Source organism: Procambarus clarkii, chromosome 37, assembly GCF_040958095.1.
Source record: "Procambarus clarkii isolate CNS0578487 chromosome 37, FALCON_Pclarkii_2.0, whole genome shotgun sequence".
NCBI classification, from domain to species: Eukaryota; Metazoa; Arthropoda; class Malacostraca; order Decapoda; family Cambaridae; genus Procambarus; species Procambarus clarkii.
In genome coordinates, this window is record NC_091186.1 from 19,316,383 (window position 1) to 19,335,710 (window position 19,328).

Here is a 19,328-nt window from a genome sequence, read left to right on the forward strand (position 1 = left end):
TGGAGGCGGTTGGTGCTCGCATCTCAACTCAAAGTCAAGACAACAGGCTGCATCCCCCGATACAAAGTGACACAGTCCTGACTAGGTCCAGGAAGATTCACGAGGTAGCGTGCAGCCAGGACCCTGTTCGACTGCCAAAATCCGCGTGCCCGAATATCAGTCCAGGACATGTTACCGAAGACGGTAGCAAGCACAGCAAACTTACAAATGGCATGGGAGAGAACCAGGAGAACCAAACACAGAGAACTCAGCAGACGAGTCACCCAAAGCGACCAACCCAAAAAGCCAAGAACCGCACCACCTCGGTTCAGGCAATGAACCACCGGGGAGCAGTCAGAATGGAGTCGGATTGTCGACTTGCAGGTGATCCGAACTCTCTGAAACGAAAACCACACCGCCACAAACTCCTGCACCGTGCTGTGGTCCAATAGAAGGACGGACCCCATCGCACTTGACCGGCGTGGTGAGCACTGGTCATGAAGCCCCAGCCGAGAGATGACGCGTTCGTGAACACAATGAGTGAGGGCTCGGGTAGGACCCTGACACTGAATTCTGAAAAATCTGAAGAGGAAGCTGGCGATGCAGCAGCCGACACAAAGCCCTTGGGGGAACCCAATGACCGCGAGAGAGGTTGAAGGGATATCCCCGAAGGAACCAGAACAGCTGATGAAACCAAACCCGACCCAGTGGGTAGACCATCATCACAAAGTTCAGGCACCTGTACAAACCCTCTAGCAACTGCCGGGTGACCTGGGAGCCCCCAGAAACAAGCACATGCAGGACCGCAGCCGAAGGAGAGACTCCGGAGGGGGAGACAAGGAAGTGGTCCGAGAGTCCCACACAAGACCCAGCCAGGTCTGAACCTGGAAGACCAGATGGAACTTTCACCAGTTCTCCAGGAGCCCGAACTCGGCTAGCTGGAAAAGCATCAAACCCCTGGCGAGAAGTTTGGAGAAAGCACCAAACTCAGACACGCGGACTAACTAGGAGCCCTGATCAGCCAGTCGTCGAGGTAAGCCAACACCCGAACATCTAAAAGATGCAGATGGGCAACCACGACCCTGGTAAGGTGTGTGAACACGTGAGGTGCCAGGTTCAACCCGAAAAAGAGACAACAAAAGCAGTAACTCTGATGCCCCACAACAAAACCGAGCCAGTCCTTGAACCCCGGATGAATCAGGACATGCCAGTCAGCGTCCTTGAGGTCCAGGGACACCAACCAAGCACTTGACTCTAACAGGAGCCGGACCTCAGACAGAGTAGTAATCCGAAAGGAGGGGGCAAGAAACTCAGGGGGTTCAGACAAGACAAATCCAGAATGAACCGCAGGTCTGCACAGTCCTGTTACGGAACTGAAAAACTGCAACAGCGCATCCTGCAGGATCTAATGAACTAATGTTGCTTCTGCACCATTAGTAAGCTGTCTCGTGCGTCGTTTCACCTCCGGCCTGTTCGTGCGCCGCTTGCACCATCCTGGTCTCTGGTCAGCGTGCTCTGTCTTCTCCTCGGTTGGTAGTGCTCCTTCGGTTCCGGTGTGTTTTATCGTCGGCTCTTTCCTTTTGGCATTTGCTTCTGGGGGTCGGGTTACTGAGTTTTCTCACGCCTTTGGTTTTAGCGTTTTGGTTGTTCGGTGGCAGCAGTCTCCATCTTTTCTGGCGCGGGGTGGGGCTGCTGCGTTCTGGAGGGGTCCATGGTTTGTTGGTGCTTCGTTGGTCGGGCCGGGGGTGTATCGTGTTTTTGTTCAGTGGCGGCCCTCCGCTGTTGTTTGCGTGCCACGGTGTCTGTGTCCGGAGCGTGTTTTGCGTTGATCCGGTTCTGTTCTTCCCGGTTTGCGGGTGACGGAGTCCCGGGTGGTCAGCCGTGTTCTTATGGCTAAGCTGCCTGTGTTCTTCCCTCATGCCCGTGGCGTTCGTGGCTTCGCTGCTCTCGCTGTCGTCTGGGCGACGTGTCCTTGCGGTCTTTCGGGCATGGATTTTTGGTGTTCGTGCGGGCGCCATGCTGCTCGTTGTTCTCGTGTTGTTCCCGGGATTTTTCGGGGTTGTGGCGCCTTGGGTTGGCGTTTGCTGCCGGTTGTCTCGCTTCCGTGGGGGGTGCGTGGGGGGTGCGTGGTGTCCGTCTCCCAGTTCTGTCCCTTTGACCTTCCTCTGTGGGTAGTTAGCTCCGGGAAGCCGACGGGGCTCCCCCCAGAAAACTAGCGTTAAATGTAATGAAATGGCATTTTCTGGGTGAGACCCCGGAGGCTCCCCGGCAACCCTCCCTCCCTCCGGTCGGCGGTTTTTCGCGTGTTTTGACATCCAGCCTCAAAACTGATGGGTGGATAGCCGGCGTGGGAGGTCTGGGGCTCCCCCTTCCCCCTCCCGGGGAGGGGGGAGCTGCGCAGACAGCGGTGCGGTGACGTATGACATCATACTAGTTTCCTTGTTTTCTGTTGAGGAGTTCTATCCACTAGTTCGGCTTTAGGTAGCAATTTTCACCAGAATAGGGGTTTGTTTTGGAATGCTTACCTTTCTGGATGCTTGACCCGGTCGATGGCAGACATAGAATGCTTCCTACCACACGGGGGTTTCTATAGGCCATTGCTCCCCTTGCCTCTCTGAGGGGGCCAGATTCTGGCTGTTGGCCCCGGTAGGCCCTAGAACTCCATACACATGACTGATGCCAAAGTCTGACATTAGCATATCAGCCTGGTAAAGCTCCGTGGAGCCTCCAGGTCTCACCCAGAAAATGGCGTTTCATTACATTCAACGCTGGTTTTTTCAACTTTGTTATATATTTTATTTTTTATTTATTTTTTCTGTTCAGGTTATGCTATTGATCCATTAGAAAAAGTGGGAGCATTTACCATGTAGATTATGCACAAAAAAATTTGAGTGTGTTTGAGGAAGGTTGAGAAATTGCGCGCCCAGCCCCTTAACCCTTAGAGTGCGCATCACGTCATATGAGGTGTTGGAAGTTGTTCCAGTCAACTGCGCATCACGTCATATGACGTGTTGGAGTACTACGCAAGATTTAAACGGCCCGCGGATACACGGGGTTCACCACACCTTCATCAGGGCTCTTGTAAACAGACACCATTTTTTTTAAAAATCGTGGGCCAAACTCCCGGGTGTTATTGGCCTCAGTATTGAGTGAGCAACCAAGCCTGACGCACGCAGCATGAGCTAACAGCACTGCTGTTCAGCTTGTGACCACAGCATCGCCTAAAAATGCCAAAATATACTTGTTCATGCTGTTATGTAGCGATGATATTATTACAGAAGACCCCTGACTGATAAAACTGACCAGGGTTCTGATAATAGCAGGATTGTGGTGATATTTAGCGCTGTGCGCCATGGAGGGAGGAGTAATGCTGTGGGAGGGAGGGTGGTGGCGATGTCTTCTGACTGTGTGTGGCCACCTTTTATTGACTGCACTCACCATACCAGCTTAGTGGTTCGCTATGGTGAACACAAATGTAGATACTTATATATAACGTGTGTATAGAGGGTATAAACAGCAAGAAAAGGTTGGGAGCCACCATTTTCGTGAGGGCGGTGGCGTCGTCTGCACAACACCACTGTGCAGACGACGGTGTTGTTTACTGGTTACCACAATGGTCTTTGGGCACCATACCAGTTTACTTGTACAAGTATGGGGAATAAAACAAGTAGATATTTATATATAATGTGTGTATATAGCGTAATAACACCACACAGTATTGTTGGAGGAGAAATACTAGTGCGTCTGGCCTTGAGGGCGGCAGCCATCAGCTGACTGTGTGAGGTCCTATGTCTTTGTGCCTTTACTCACCATACAAACTTAGATGTACAGTTATGGTGAACAAAACATGTAAATACCTGTACTTATATATAACGTCTGTATATAAAAGCAAAAACAGTATGGTGGGTGGAGAAGTGTGGCAAGTCAGGTGAGGTGAGGGAGGGAGGGAGTGGCAGCCAGTGGCGGGCTGCCACTGCCACTCAGCATACCAACTTAGTGGCTCGTTATGGTGAACACGAATGTAGATACTTATACATGGCATCTGTATATAGTGAATAAAAGCAAAAACAGTATTGTGGGAGGAGAATGTGGGTGAGTCAGATGACTGGAGGGAGGGCGGGAGTGGCTGGCTGGTACACGGCGGTCACTCCTCGTTACTTTTTGACTCATAATAGCTACTTAAGTGGTTCGTTATAGTGAACAAAACATGCAGATACTTATATATATCCTGTGCTTATAGTGTAATAACCGACAAAGTATTTGTTCACTGATTGATGAACATAATTGAATCAACAATATGCACACCATATTTTTGAGTACAGCAATGATTCACTCATTTTATTATATAAATATATCAAACTACACACTATTGAATAATATTACAGCAAAAAACTATGAAAAATCAATCAGAGACATTGAAATAATTAGGTAATTATCTCTTTGTGGCAACTCCGGCCTGACAGCTGGCGATCAACAGACCGCCTGGGACGCACGCTGAGTCAGCGCCTATTTTTTGCCAGACTTCCCCGCCCTATAGCGGGCAATATATGCCACTTACGATTTTTTTATTATTTTTCTCGTGATCAGTGAACACAAATTAACAGGTTAGGAAGAAAAAATAATTTTTTTTTTTCAAAATTACATGCGCCTGTGGGGAAGAAAGGATATTATACCCCTAGCATGTTAAGGGTTAAACATTCACTATATTACAAACTTCAAAGAATGGAGTACTCACTACGCTAGCTGCTCCATACCAATGCCAACCAACCGCCCAATGATGGCACCCATAGCCAGTGAGGGTATGAAGAGACCACAAGGCACCTTGATGCCAAACGTAAATACCGTGACCACGCACTGTCAAGACAAGTTTTTTGGTAATAACTCCTAATATTTAAATAATGTAATGATGCAAACCTGTAATTAAACAAGGCTATTAAACATATTGGCCTTTGGTGAGCACCAAGCTTCAACAGGCATATAGACTGGAATACATATAAGGCCTCCTATGGTGGTTTCTAATATCTTGGGCTACATATAAGGCCTCCTATTGTGGTTTCTAATATCTTGGACTTCCTATGGTGGTTTCTATTATCTTGTGCTTCCTATGATGGTTTATTACATGTAAGTCTGACTCTGATGGTTTCTAAATAGACCCTCCCGTGATGGTTTCTAACATACAGGTCCTCCCATGATGGTTTCTAACATACAGGTCCTCCCGTGATGGTTTCTAACATACAGGTCCTCCCGTGATGGTTTCTAACATACAGGTCCTCTTATGATGGTTTCTAACATACAGGTCCTCCCGTGATGGTTTCTAACATACAGGTCCTCCCGTGATGGTTTCTAACATACAGGTCCTCCCATGATGGTTTCTAACACATGTCCTCTTTTGATGGTTTTAACATATAGGTCCTCCTATAATAGTTCCTAAAATGTAGGTCCTCTTCAGATGATTTTTAACATATAAAACCTCCTATGATAGTTTCTAACATATAGGTCAACGTGTGACAGTTTCTAACACATAGGTCCCTCTACAACTGTTTTTAACAAATAGGTCGTCCTATAATGGCTACTAAAGTACAGAGCTGCCTATGATGGTGTCTAATATACAGGGCCTCATAAGTTGTTTACTAGCATACAGGGCCTCCTGTTGCTTTGCCCTCCTCCTCCGGGGCTTTGTTGCTGTATGCCTAATTGTTTACTAAGTAATGATGATAACTGTGTACTGGTGGCCTGTGGTTATTGCCGTATCAGTATTTGGTCTTTCCTGTTAGTGGTAGACTCCTCACCTAGCCAATATTCCCAGAAGGAATCACAGCAAAGAAATGGGTTGGAAGACACTCTGTTAGTGGTAGACTCCTCACCTAGCCAATATTCCCAGAAGGAATCACAGCAAAGAAATGGGTTGGAAGACACTGCCTATGTGTTGTGTCAAAAACATATTAGTGCACCATAAGTGTACATATTTCACTGTAGGCCTATATACAGTACTGCCCAATCACGGCTTTTCTCAATTATGTGAACATTTAATTGAGTTAACACAAACACTACATTGAGTGAAGTAATAAGCAAAAAAAAAAATGAAAGCATCTAAGGTGAACATATGAGTCAATGTCCTCTCGCACCACTGTGTCCGCATCTTGTCTGTGGCATCACATGACATAATGACCCTGCAACATGGCTTCTCATACATTGTATGTGAACAGAAAAGATGTAGATATAGATTATATATATATATATATATATATATATATATATATATATATATATTTGTTCTTGCCTTTTCCTTTATTACATTGGTATGGTGATAATTTTCATGAGAGTTGCATATTGAGGGAAAAGTAAAAAGGGTAATTTTTTATCATTCTTTAAAACTTACAATTATTTTGGGTTGTAAAGGAAAATACAGAAACAATCCCAGATGAAAACATTACATGACAATCACTTGCTATCTCACAGCACTAACAACTGTAACAACTGTATACACAATTGTCAAAATGCAGTTATGCAGGAAACATTTGTAGCTATAAGCAAGGATTACCTACATATATCGACCATGTACATGGCTTCTTACAAAATATTTAAGCATTTCATACCAAATGTCATGCACATCTTGCCAACCAACTACTTGGTTCAAATTAACCCTTAAACTGTGCAACACTTCATATGACGTGTTGAGTAACTGACGTGAAAGTGAGCACCACTTCATATGACCTTTCGGAGTACCCTGCAAGATTTAAACGGCCCGCGGCTACACGGGGTTCACATCAGCTTCCTCAGAGCTCTTGTAAACAGACACCATTTTTTTTTTTACATATGCCACCTACAATTTTTGTTATTATTTTTCTCGTGATCAGGGAACACAAATGAACACTTTTAAAACTTGAATAATTTTTTAATTTTTTTTTGCGCCTGTGGGTGTTGAAGGCCAAATAACCCACAACAGCTTAAGGGGTTAAGTCTTGGCACAGTATTACACAAATAATTGTTACACAAGCAAAACAAAGAGCAAGAATGGCTCACCTTGAATACCAGTGCGAGAGCAAGAAGCCACACTGCCTGAAGGACCCCAGGACCAGCCGCTGCAATTTCAATGGCTGTGTTGGCACTGGTGAAGTTCCTCTGGTAGTCACTGCAAGTACATGCCCAGACAACTCTAAGTTAATTTCTCAAAAATGACAATACTGTATATGAATAAGAATGACCTTGCTTGCTACACATGTCCTATGATAACAATGGTGGCAATATTTGGGTAAAAAACCAGCGTTGAATGTAATGAAACGCCATTTTCTGGGTGAGACCCGGAGGCTCCCTGGAGTTTTACCAGGCTGATATGCTAATATCAGACTTTGGCATCAGTCATGTGTATGGAGTTCTAAGGCCTACCGGGGACCACGGCCAGAACCTGGCCCCCTCAGAGAGGCAAGGGGAGCAATGGCCTATAGAAACCCCCGTGTGGTTGGAAGCATTCTATGTCTGCCATCGACCGGGTCAAGCATCCAAAAAGGTAAGCATTCCAAAACAAACCCCTATTCTGGTGAAAATTGCTACCTAAAGCCGAACTAGTGGATAGAACTCTTCAACAGAAAACAAGCAAACTAGTATGACGTCACACGTCACCGCACCGCTGTCTGTGTAGCTCCCCCCTCCCCGGGAGGGGGAAGGGGGAGCCCCAGACCTCCCACGCCTGCTTTCCACCCATCAGTTCCGAGGCTGGATGTCAAAACACGCGAAAAACCGCCGACCGGAGGGAGGGAGGGTTGCCGGGGAGCCTCCGGGTCTCACCCAGAAAATGGAGTTTCATTACATTCAACACTGGTTTTCTGGGGGGAGCCCCGTCGCCTCCCCGGAGCTAACTACCCACAGAGGAAGGTCAAAGGGACGAAACCACGAGGTGGACACCACGCACCCCCCACGGAAGCGAGACACCCGGCAGCAAACGCCAACCCAAGGCGCCACAGCCCCGCAAAGTCCCAGGAACAACACGAGAATGAGCAGCAAGGCCCCCGTACGAACACCAAAGATCCATGCCCAAATGACTGCTAGGACTCGTTGCCCAGATGGCAGCGAGAGCAGCGAAGCCACAAACGCCACGGGCATGAGGGAAGAACACAGACAGCTGAGCCGCAAGAACACGGCTGACAACCTGGGACACCATCACCCGCAAACCGGGAAGAACAGAACCGGATCAACGCAAAACACGCTCCGGACACAGACACCGTGGCACGCAAACAACAGCGGAGGGCCGCCACTGAACAAAAACACGATACACCCCCGGCCCGACCAACGAAGCACCAACAAACCATGGACCCCTCCAGAACGCAGCAGCCCCACCCCGCGCCAGAAAAGATGGAGACTGCTGCCACCGAACAACCAAAACGCTAAAACCGTAGGAGCAAGAAAACTCGGCGACCTGACCCTCAGAGGCAAATGCCAAAAGGAAAAGGAGCCGACAAAAAACAAACCGGAACCGGAGGGGCACTACCAACCGAGGAGAAGACAGAGCACGCTAACCAGAGACCAGGATGGTGCAAGCGGCGCACGAACAGGCCGGAGGTGAAACGACGCACAAGACAGCTTACGAACGGTGTAGAAGCAACACCAAGACCGAAAGCAAGCCAAAGCGGCTCCGCCAGCGCCGCACAAAAAGAGGCGACAGTATGTGGCAAGACGACGGCCCTCAACCCCTAGCAGAAAACCAAGCCGACGCTAACAAGAGTAACCACCTAAGAAGGGACAGGAAAAGGAAGGACCGCCAAAATACCCCATACTGCCGCCAAGAGAAGTACGCAGGTGGGACACCTACCACGAAGCCACCCGACCACCAACCGGAGGCGAGACCACGAGGCAGAACGTAAGCAGCCCCGACAAGGCCCCTCCCAGGAAAAGGCGGAGCCGCAGGAAGATCTCGGGCGCGACCACCGAAACTCAGGCGGCACAAGGTGATGGAACCGAAGCAACCAACACCTCCAAATCCCAACACGAACCAAAACGGGGCAAGAACGAAGGCAGACCCCCCCACCAGGTAGATAAAAAAGAAAAGAAAAAGAAAACCCCGCAAGAGAACAGCATACCCAAGCGGAACAGAACCGGCCGCTATGATTGGTAAAGACAAGCTGCACAGTACCCTGCGCCCCACCAGTGCAAAACTGCCCCTTTGCTCTAAGGCGAACAAGGGAGACAGAACACCCGAGCACACAAAGAGCGGCCAAAAACCAAGCAGTAAACGGCCTAGCAGGGGCAGAACCCAAGGAACTTGAGGAAGGTGGCCCCAAGCCCCAAGGGCAGTACTTACAGGGAACCTAGGGAAGGGAACCCTAGGTGCCTTTTTGCCCGAGTACTGGAGAATCACTCCCGGCGCACGCACCACCTAGAAAACAAACACCACACTCTAGGTACAGTGCTGAAACAACCACTGGAGCCGGAGCACATAACCGGTGCCTATAGCATCAGCCGAAGAACTGATGGGTTGATAGCCGGCATGGGAGGTCTGGGGCTCCCCCTTCCCCCTCCCGGGGAGGGGGGGGAGCTGCGCAGACAGCGGCGCGGTGACGTGTGACGTCATACAGTGGAACCCCGATAAACGAGTGTCTCTATTTACGAGTATTTCCAGTAACGAGCGAGCCACTCGCAGCAAATTTGTCTCTATTGACAAGCTTCACCTCTATTAACGAGCAAAGCCACATGGTGCTTCCTAGCGTCTCGTGGGTTCTCGCAAATTCTCGGACGCCTCCGACGCCAGTGTTGTTGTTGTTGTATCGCGCACAACAAGCATCCCTCGGGATTTATTTCGCTTTTCTTTGGGTTTTTAGTGGTTTTGTGACTACAATTTGTAACGAGCGATGTCGCCAAAGAAGCTACTTGCTAAAGATAGTGTTGTCAAGAGGAAGAAAGACACAATTACTGTGGATTTGAAGAAGGAAATTATAGCAAAGCATGAGTGTGGTGTCTGTGTGACTGATCTCACAAGAGAGTATGGCAGGTCCTCATCAACAATTTACACACCATTAATAAGGGAATGAGGTGGTAAGGGAGGATGCTGCCTCTTCCACTGAGATCAGGGAAGTGTTGGAAATGTTTGAAAAGGTGAACGCATTCTTGGAAAAGCTGCCCTGACATAGCAATTACAACCCGGTGTGTGAACATGTTTAATTAATTTAACACTTTCGCAGGTATATGTCACTTGAGCGCAACATATTTTTTTCTCTTGAATGCACCCAAACGCCGCGCTCAAGCATCATTTGAACAAATATTTCTATAAAATCCAATTCTTATCCGATCGACTTAGGGATAGTATAAACCTGTTTGCCATGAAATTTCCGGTTTCTCTAATAGCCACATAGCCTATTTGGGAGAACGGCATTGTATGGTATCTTCGTGGTAAGACCATTGTATTGTTGACACGACGAGTGTAATCGACGTAGTTTTTTATTTGGTGCCGGTCTAACGCATCCTTGTGTGACATTTTATACGTATGTTCTTCTAGAACATTCTATTGCAAACACATTGGTACAAAAATAAAATACGAACATCAGGAGGTCAGGACAGTGAAAAGAGAGGCAACATAAGGTCAGGACAGTGAAAAGAGAGGCAACACTTTTCAGTGTTGCCTCTCGATCGCCCTAACGCCCAGCACACTTGGGACAAGTTTTTTTTTATTTACCGAGAGCGCGAAAGTGTGACAATTTGCTGTCTCGTTTTAGGAACATCCTAAAACAAAGACAAAAGCAATTGTCAATAGATACGTTCTTTGCAAAAGTAGAGAAAAGAAGAGCCAGTGATAGTGAACCACAACCCGGTTCCAGTGGGGTGAAATTCCCAAGAAGAGAGCCCGCCTGACTCAGAGGTGGATTCTCCTTGTTTTCTGTTGGGGAGTTCTGTCCACTAGTTCGGCTTTAGGTAGCAATTTTCACCAGAATAGGGGTTTGTTTTGGAATGCTTACCTTTCTGGATGCTTGACCCGGTCGATGGCAGACATAGAATGCTTCCAACCACATGGCGGTTTCTATAGGCCATTGCTCCCCTTGCCTCTCTGAGGGGGCCAGGTTCTAGCCGTGGTCCCCGGTAGGCCGTAGAACTCCATACACATGACTGATGCCAAAGTCTGACATTAGCATATCAGCCTGGTAAAGCTCCGGGGAGCCGACGGGGCTCCCCCAGAAAACCAGCGTTGAATGTAATGAAACACCATTTTCTGGGCGAGTCTTGGAGGCTCCCTAGAACTATCCAGGCTGAATGTATATGTATAACTTTCTGGCATCGGTCACTGCACAGAGTTTTTGCCTACCGGGGACCATGAGCCAGAACCTGGCCCCCCCCCTTCCCCTCCTCAAGAGAGGCACCAGGAGTAATGGTCTATAGAAACCCCCTGTGTGGTTGGGAGCATTCAATGTCTGCCACTGACCAGATCTGGCACCCAGAAAGGTAGGCGCCCCAAAACAAACCCCTATTCTGGTGAAACTATTGCTACCGAAAGCCGAACGAGTGGACAGAAATCCCCAAATGAAAATTAGCAAACGAGCATGATGTCATCATGTCACCGCGCCGCTGTCTATGCAAATCGGAGGAGGAAGGGGAAGCCCCAGACCCTCCGCGCTGGCGATCCAACTGGCAGTTCTTAGGCTGGATGTCAAAATACGCGAAAACACCGCCGACTGGAGAGAGGAATGGATGCCAGGAAGCCTCCAGGACTCACCCAGAAAATGGTGTTTCATTACATTCAACGCTGGTTTTCTGGAGGGAGTCCTGTCGGCTTCCCAGAGCTAACTACCCAAAGACAAGGAAAAACAGGGACTTACCGAGGCAGCGGTCAATCCTCACTCCTCAACGTGAAGTCGAGACAACTGGCTGCAACCGCCAACCCAATGCAACCCGGGCCCCATGAAGACCAGGGACATTGACGAGGTATCGAGCGGCCAGGAACCTGTCCGACTTCCAAAAAACCCTGTGCACAAATGTCAACCCAAGACATGTTGCCAAAGATGGCAGCCAAATTACGCACGTCGTGGGCATGAGGATAGACCGCAGGCTGGCTAACCTTAATAATCCTGCAGATGACCTGGAAAACCTGAACCTGGGAACAGGGAAGAAGGGAAATAGGATCAACCCAAAGCACATCCCCAGCCACCGAAGCCATGGTGCTCAAATAATAGAGGAGAACTGCAACTGGACACAAGACAAGATGCACCGCTGGCCTGACCACCCAAGCATCAACAACACAAGGACCACTCCGGAAAGCAGCAGTCTCATTCTTCACCAGAAAAGGAGGAGATGGCTGCAACTGAACAAACCTACCACCAGGACCAAAAGAGCAGAAACCCCTGCACATGAGGAGAGCATGAAGCTCCCTGACCATACCCCGAGAGGCCAATGCCAACAGGAAAAAGAGCCTTGGGAAAACAATCCTGAACGGTAAGGGCCACCACAAACCGGGGAGAAGAGAGGAAAGAGAGCACCCGGTCCAAGGACCAGGAGGGCTCAGGCGATGCATGAGCAAGCCGGAGATGAAACAACGCATGAGACAACTTGCGGAAAGGAGCAGATGTAACATCAATACCAAACGCAAGCTGGAGCAGCTCCGCCAGCACCGCACAATAGGAACCGACAGTATTCGGCATAAGATGACGGTCCTGAAACAACCATGACAGGAAGGACAAAATAACCCTATCAGAGACCAAAGCACACCTACGCAGTGATAGGAAAACTGGAAGGACCGCCAGGAAACCTCATACTGCCGCCAAGATGAGGCACGCAGATGGGAGACCAAAAATGAAGCCACCTACGCCCCATATAAATGATGATAGACTCGAGTCAGAAAGACCAGACATGAAGACTTGAGGAGAAGATCGAACCAGCTTCCTAATGGGCAGGACGGATCTCCTGAAAGAGGGGGTGCTGCGGGAAGACCCTCGGGTTCAGACACTGAGCAAGCAGCACCTGAAACTAAGGCTGGGCTGGCCACCAAGGGGCCAAGAGGACTACTCTCCCCTGGTAAGTCTCCAAGCAAGCCAGGACTTGGAGCAACAGCTGAACCGGGGGAAAGAGTTACAGGTAACCCCACCTCGCCCAGTCCTGCCTAAAGGCATCGACCCAAACAGCCTCGCAGTCGGGGAAGGGTGCCACGTATAGCGGGAGGCGCCTCGACCACGCTGACACAAAGAGATCCACTTCCGGAGGCCCGAACATCCAGCAGGGTGTACTGAACGAGCCGGTGTCGACCAACCATTCCATGGACAGGGAAATGAACTGAGACAGGGTGTCCGCCAGAACATTGGACACCCCTGAACGTGAACCGCCAGAAGAGCCAAACCCTGAGAACTCAGCAGACGAGTCACTTGAAGCAACCAGCCCCAAAGAACCATGGACCACATCAAACGCCCGCGGTTCAGGTAATGAACCACTGGAAAACAGTCCGAATGGAGCCGGACCGTCAATCCACAAGCATCCAATGACAACACAACAGTTCGCTAGCCAGGACGACTCTGGAACCTCATAACACACCCAGAATGGAGACGAAGACCCAAACTTGAAGGAAGATGGACCCATTACAAAGGCATAATCCAGGTCGCGCAGGAGGTGAGCCGCAACGGCCGCCCGCACCTGCTCCAACTGGAAAGGGCAGCTGGAAAGGCAGGAAAGGAGGGGCCCCACTGGTCAGACCCTCTTGCCACGGCTGGAGGAACCGACTCAAATGCCTGTGTTGCCCCCCCCCCTTCCCCCGGAAGGGGCAACCCCCAAAATCGTGCTTGTCTCAGAACCATCTAAACCCTGCCCCGACCCTGAAGCCCTCAGATGTTTCGGGGCCGGATGCAGGATGCAGGGGGGGGGGGTGGCAAGAATGAACCTTAGCAAGGAAAGAACGAGAGGGGTACGGACTGAACCAAGGTCGAAGCGACCAACACCCTCATGTCCGGATACCTATAAGCAAAACGGGGCAACCTCAAGGCTTCCGGGGGAAGCAATCAACCTAGCGCATTGCAGCAACCGAAATTTTGCATGCAAAACCTGAGCCGCCTGCACCCGGATAAAGCCATCAGTGGTCTGGGTGAATTGAGTCACAAACAAGCAACAATTCTCGCAGGACTCTGGGTCGATGGTGTCACCGACCCAACAGGCAGCATGATGGAGGCAAAAACAGTGAGTCACCATGAGACAAGGGGACAGAGCAACCCTCAACCTGGTTGATACCTGGTTGATGGGGTTCTGGGAGTTCTTCTACTCCCCAAGCCTGGCCCGAGGCCAGGCTTGACTTGTGAGTTTGGTCCACTAGGCTGTTGCTTGGAGCGGCCCGCAGGCCCACATACCCACCACAGCCCAGTTGGTCCGGCACTCCTTGGAGGAATAAATCTAGTTTCCTCTTGAAAATGTCCACGGTTGTTCCGGCATTATTTCTTATGCTTGCTGGGAGGACGTTGAACAACCGCGGACCTCTGATGTTTATACAGTGTTCTCTGATTGTGCCTATGGCACCTCTGCTCTTCACTGGTTCTATTCTACATTTTCTTCCATATCGTTCAAACTCGCACAAGGCGAGAGGGGACCTAGGGGTCGCATCCATCGGACCCCCTTGCAACCCCGTGGGGTTTCCCAGGACCCTTAGACTGATATCGCTAAGGGAAGTCCAGGCAGGGTACTGCGAACCGGCGCCGAAGTCTCCCAATCAAATTGCTAGAAGCTGAATCCACCGGGACGTGTCCACTCACGGGGGCCCCAGCAGCGGGTCCCACCCAGAGACACAGGTATAGAGAAACCTAAAGGACAGATAAGGGGCAATGAACCAAAGGCAGACCCCGCAACAGGCAGAAAACAAAAACAAAATAAAAACCCCACAAGAGGACAACGTGCCCAGGTGGAACAGAGCCGGCCGCTACAATAGGTGATAACTAGCTGTGCAGTACCCCACACCTCTTGTACAAGTGCAAACTACCCCTTACCCAGAGGTAAACAAGGGAGGAGGAAAACCCCCCAGCACACTCAGGGCAGTCAATTTACCGGGCAGCAAAAGACCAACAGAGGTAGACCCCAAGATGACTTGTGGAAGATAACCCCAAGCCCCAAGGGCAGTACTTACAGGGCACTTAGGGTAGAGAATCCTAAGCACATGCAGCCCGAGTACCTGTGAAGATTACTCCCAGCTCATGCACCACCCTGAAGACAGCACTAGAACACAAGGCACAGTACTGGAAACAAGAAACAGGAGCTGGAGTCACACGACCAAGCCTCAATCACATGAGCCGAGAACTGAGGTGTGCATAGCTGGCGCGAATGATCTGGGGCTCCCCCTTTCCCCCCTCCCGGCGAGGTGGGAGCTGCGCAGACAGCGGCACGGCAATGTGGTGATGTCATGCTCATTTGCTTGTTTTTCTTTAGGGAGTTCTGTCCACCCGTTTAACTTTCAGTAGTAGTTTCAACCAGAATAGGGGTTTGTTTTGGGATACTTACCTTTCTGGGTGCCTGACCCAGTCGATGGCAGACACAGAATGCTCCAAATCCCATGTGCATTTCTATAAGCCATTGCTCCTTGTGCCTCCTTGAGGGGGGCCAGGTTCTGGCTCATGGTCCCAAGTAGGCCTAAGAACTCAATTCATACTGACTGATGCCCAAGTCTAATATATCCATATCAGCCTGGATAAGCTCCAGGGAGCCAAAGGGGCTCCCCCAGAAAGGCAACGAAAACCTAAGAGCCAGAGCCCAAGTGGATTCTAAGGAGAGAGCAAGCACAGCCTGTCGGCACTCGAGGCAAGAAGCAAAAAACAGAGACTGGGGGGCTTGGGCCCCCGCAAGTCAACTCCTCCCCAGCTCCAGGATCCTCCACATCAGACCCGAGCAAAGCCGTCCTCCACACCCTGCTCTCCTAGAGAAAAGGCAGAGTCTAGGGGAATGGCTGAGAAGAAGAGGGTCCACTGGTAGGACCCGGATGCCACAGCAGGAGGAGCAGGCTCGAATGCCTCCGTCGCTGACCCAGAAGAGAGAGTCCCCGAAGCCACCCAAGTCTCACAACCATCGAAATCCCGCCCCGACTCCGAAACCCTCAGACGTGAGAGAGCCGGGAGCAAGACGAACAACACCAACTGGGGAAGGACTCGCGAGCGTGGACGAAACCAAAGTCGAAGTGACTAACACCCTAAAGTCTGGGTCCCTATAACCCAAGCAGGCAGCATCGAGGCATCTGGGTGAGCAACCAACCAGCGCGTTGCAGAAACCGATATTGAGCATGCAACGCTGAAGCCGCCTGTACCCGAACATCAATATCAGAAGACTGAATAATCTGGAGCACGAGCACGGAGCAAGACTCGTAAGAGTCCGGGTCAAAGATGCCATTTACCCAATTGGCAGCATGACGGAAGCAAAATTGGTGAGTGTCACCAAGTTATTGGTAAGCAATACTCGGTATTGCTTACCAGGTAGGCCCAAACTACGAAGAGAACTGCTAAAAACCTGAACCCCTGTGACATGTACAAGCAAGGGGGGATGGCTCCGACAGGAGGACCACCAATATAACAGAAGTTGAATAAACAAAGGAGACAGACCCCCTACTAGGCAAAACAAAAAAAAATAATAAGAAAACCCCATGAAAGCACGACCCCAGGAAGAACAGAACCGGCCGCTGTGAATAATGGGAGACAAGTTGCACAATACATTGCGCCCCTACCAGCAATGATACCACTTCCTATCTAAAGCCAAACAGTGGCAACAAACTTCAGCTGGCCCCAAGGGTGGGCAATTCCCGAGCAGCAAAAGACCCCCTATGGAAGCAGTTCCCGAACGCCCTGTGGAAGATAACCCAAAGACACAAGGGCAGTACAGGTACTTACAGGGCGCTTAGGAAAGGTGGCCCTAAGCACATGCAGCCCCAGTACTGATGAATTACTCCTAGCCTACGCACCACACAAAGCAAAAATACACCACAAGATACAGAACGGCAAAAGTCAGCGGCCAGAGTTGACAGCCTCCACAATTCACATCAGCCGAGGAACTGAGTGCTATAGTGGCCTGCGCAGGGAGTCAGGGGCCCCCCCTTCACCCTCTGACATTTGCTTGTTTTTTTGGGGGAGTTTTGCCCATCTGTTGGGGTTTAAGTAGCAAATTTTACCATGTGGGGTTTGTTTTGTCACACCTACCTTTCTGGGTGTGCCAGACCCTGGTTGATGGCAGACATGGAATGCTTAAAAATACATGGGTGTTTCCATAGGCCATTGCTCCTCGTGCCTCTCTGAGGGGGCCAGGTTCTGGCTCGTTGTCCCCAATAGGCAAGAACTTCAATCGACTGATGCCACAATCTAATACATGCATATCAGCCCAGTAAGCTCCGGGGAACAGTAGGGGCTCCCCACAGAAACATCCTGGTAAATAGTTCTGGCTGTTTTCATAGTGGTGGTCTGAGGGTTTTATTCGCCTGGTACCTCTTGTATGAAAAGCTGGACATTCTGTGCTAAAACATTCTTTCTTATTTAAAGAGTTCTTGCTAAGTTCTGGGTGGAAATATTCACAGTTTTTGGTGAATTTCTTACCTGTACTAATTTACCTTCTTACCTGTATTAAGAAGGTTTCTGCACTTTCTAGGGTGATCATATTTACACATCCCATGTTTGGTTAGCAAGCCTCGTGTTTGGTTAGCAAGCCTCTTGTTTGGTTAGCAAGCCTCGTGTTTGGTTAGCAAGCCTCGTGTTTGGTTAGCAAGCCTCGTGCTTGGTTAGCAAGCCTCGTGTTTGGTTTGCAAGCCTCGTGTGTGGTTTGCAAGCCTCGTGCTTGGTTTGCAAGCCTCGTGTTTGGCAAGCACGTCTCCGAAAGTCAATCAGAAAGATCAAGGAGGCTCAGATAATGCATGATGAAAGTGAGTGTGAATGGGTGCAAAGGTCCTTTGTTACTAAAGCAGCCAACAAAAGGGGAACCTAAGCATGCAGTTGCACAATACCTAAGTCACGGGGGGAGAGCAGGAGTGAAGAGGCACACATTAAGGGACTCCTAAGAACCAGAAAACCAGCATTAAATGTAACGAAACTCCATTTTCTGGGTGAGCCCCAGAGGTTCCCTGCCGCTATCGGACTGATATTAGCTATACAGTATTAATCTGGGGCTTCAGTCAATGGAGTTCTGCTTACTGGGGACCACAAGCCAGAACCTCATTCTTCCCCAGAAAAGGAAGAGCCTTCTCCTTTTCTGGAAGGCTGGAGATGAACAAACTGATCTCCCCGACCGAAGGAGCAGAAACCCCTGCGCCGGAGGAGAGCATGAAACTCACCAACCCGACCCCCAGAGGCTAATGCCAACAGGAAAAAAAAGAGCCTTTGAAAAACAATCTGGAACTGAAGGGGCCACAACAAACCGAGGAGAAGAAAGAAAAGAGAGCACTCTGTTCAAAGACCATACGCCACTCAGGCGGCGCATAAGTAGGCCGGAGGTGAAACAACGTCCGAGACAGCTTGCGAAATGGCGCAGACATAACATCAATACCGAAAGCAAGCTGAAGTGGCTCCGCCAGCGTCACACGATACGAGGCAACAGTGTTAGGCATAAGGAGACGGTCTTGGAACAACCAAGAGAGAAAGGACAACACCTTTGAAACCTAACAGAAAGCGAAGTACAACGATGAAGACGTAAGAAGACCCGGAAGGACCGCCAGGAAACTTCATATTGCCGCCGAGACGAAGCCCGCAGGTGGGACACTAATAAGGAAGCCACCTGATCACCATAGAGATAATGATAAACCAGAGTCAAAAATACCATATACGAAGACTCGAGGAGAAGATCGAACCATGCACGTGATGTACCTGTTCGATCTGCTGGAAGAGGCGGAGCTGCGGGAAAACCTCAGGGTTCGGACACCGAGCAAGCAGTGCCTGAAACAACGGCTGGGGACGGCCACCATGGGGCCAAGAGGACAACTTTCCGCTGATAAGTCTCCAAGCAAGTCAGGACCTGGACCAACAGCTGAACCGGGGGAAAGGGGTACAGGAACCCCCACCTCGACCAGTCCGGCCGAAAGGCATTGACCCCGACGGCCTCGTGGTCAGGAAAGGGTGCCACATACAGGGGAAGGCGCCGCGACCACGCCGACATGAAGAGGTCCACCTCGGAGCGTCAGAACGCCTGGCAAAGCCAACGGAAGGAGTCGGCGTTGACCGTCCATTCCGTGGAGAGGGGAACGAAACAAGACAGGCCATCGGCCAAGACGTTGGACACTCCACGCACGTGAAATGCCAGGAGAGCCAAACCCAGAGAACTCAGCAGACAAGTCACCCGAAGTGACCAGTGCCAAAGAGCCAAGGACCGGATGGAACCCTCCTGGTTCAGGCAATAAACCACTGGGGAGCAGTCTGAATAGAGCTGGATCGTCAACCCGCGGGCGA

At 50.1% G+C, this 19,328-nt stretch overlaps 1 protein-coding gene across 22 annotated transcripts in view; it reads right to left on the reverse strand.

Moving 5' to 3' along the window:
* ClC-c (chloride channel protein 3) overlaps window positions 1–19,328 on the reverse strand; it is a 165,057-nt gene that overhangs the window by 43,924 nt on the left and 101,805 nt on the right. For all 22 annotated transcript variants that reach the window (XR_011230662.1, XM_069337220.1, XM_069337218.1 and 19 more), the window contains 2 exons: window positions 7,003–7,111; window positions 4,715–4,833 (listed from right to left, as the gene is read on the reverse strand). Coding sequence is in view for 21 of the 22 variants with exons in the window: in XM_069337220.1 (XP_069193321.1) it covers window positions 4,715–4,833; window positions 7,003–7,111 (228 nt within the window). In the remaining variant the exon portion in view is untranslated. The remainder of the gene's footprint in view (window positions 1–4,714; window positions 4,834–7,002; window positions 7,112–19,328) is intronic.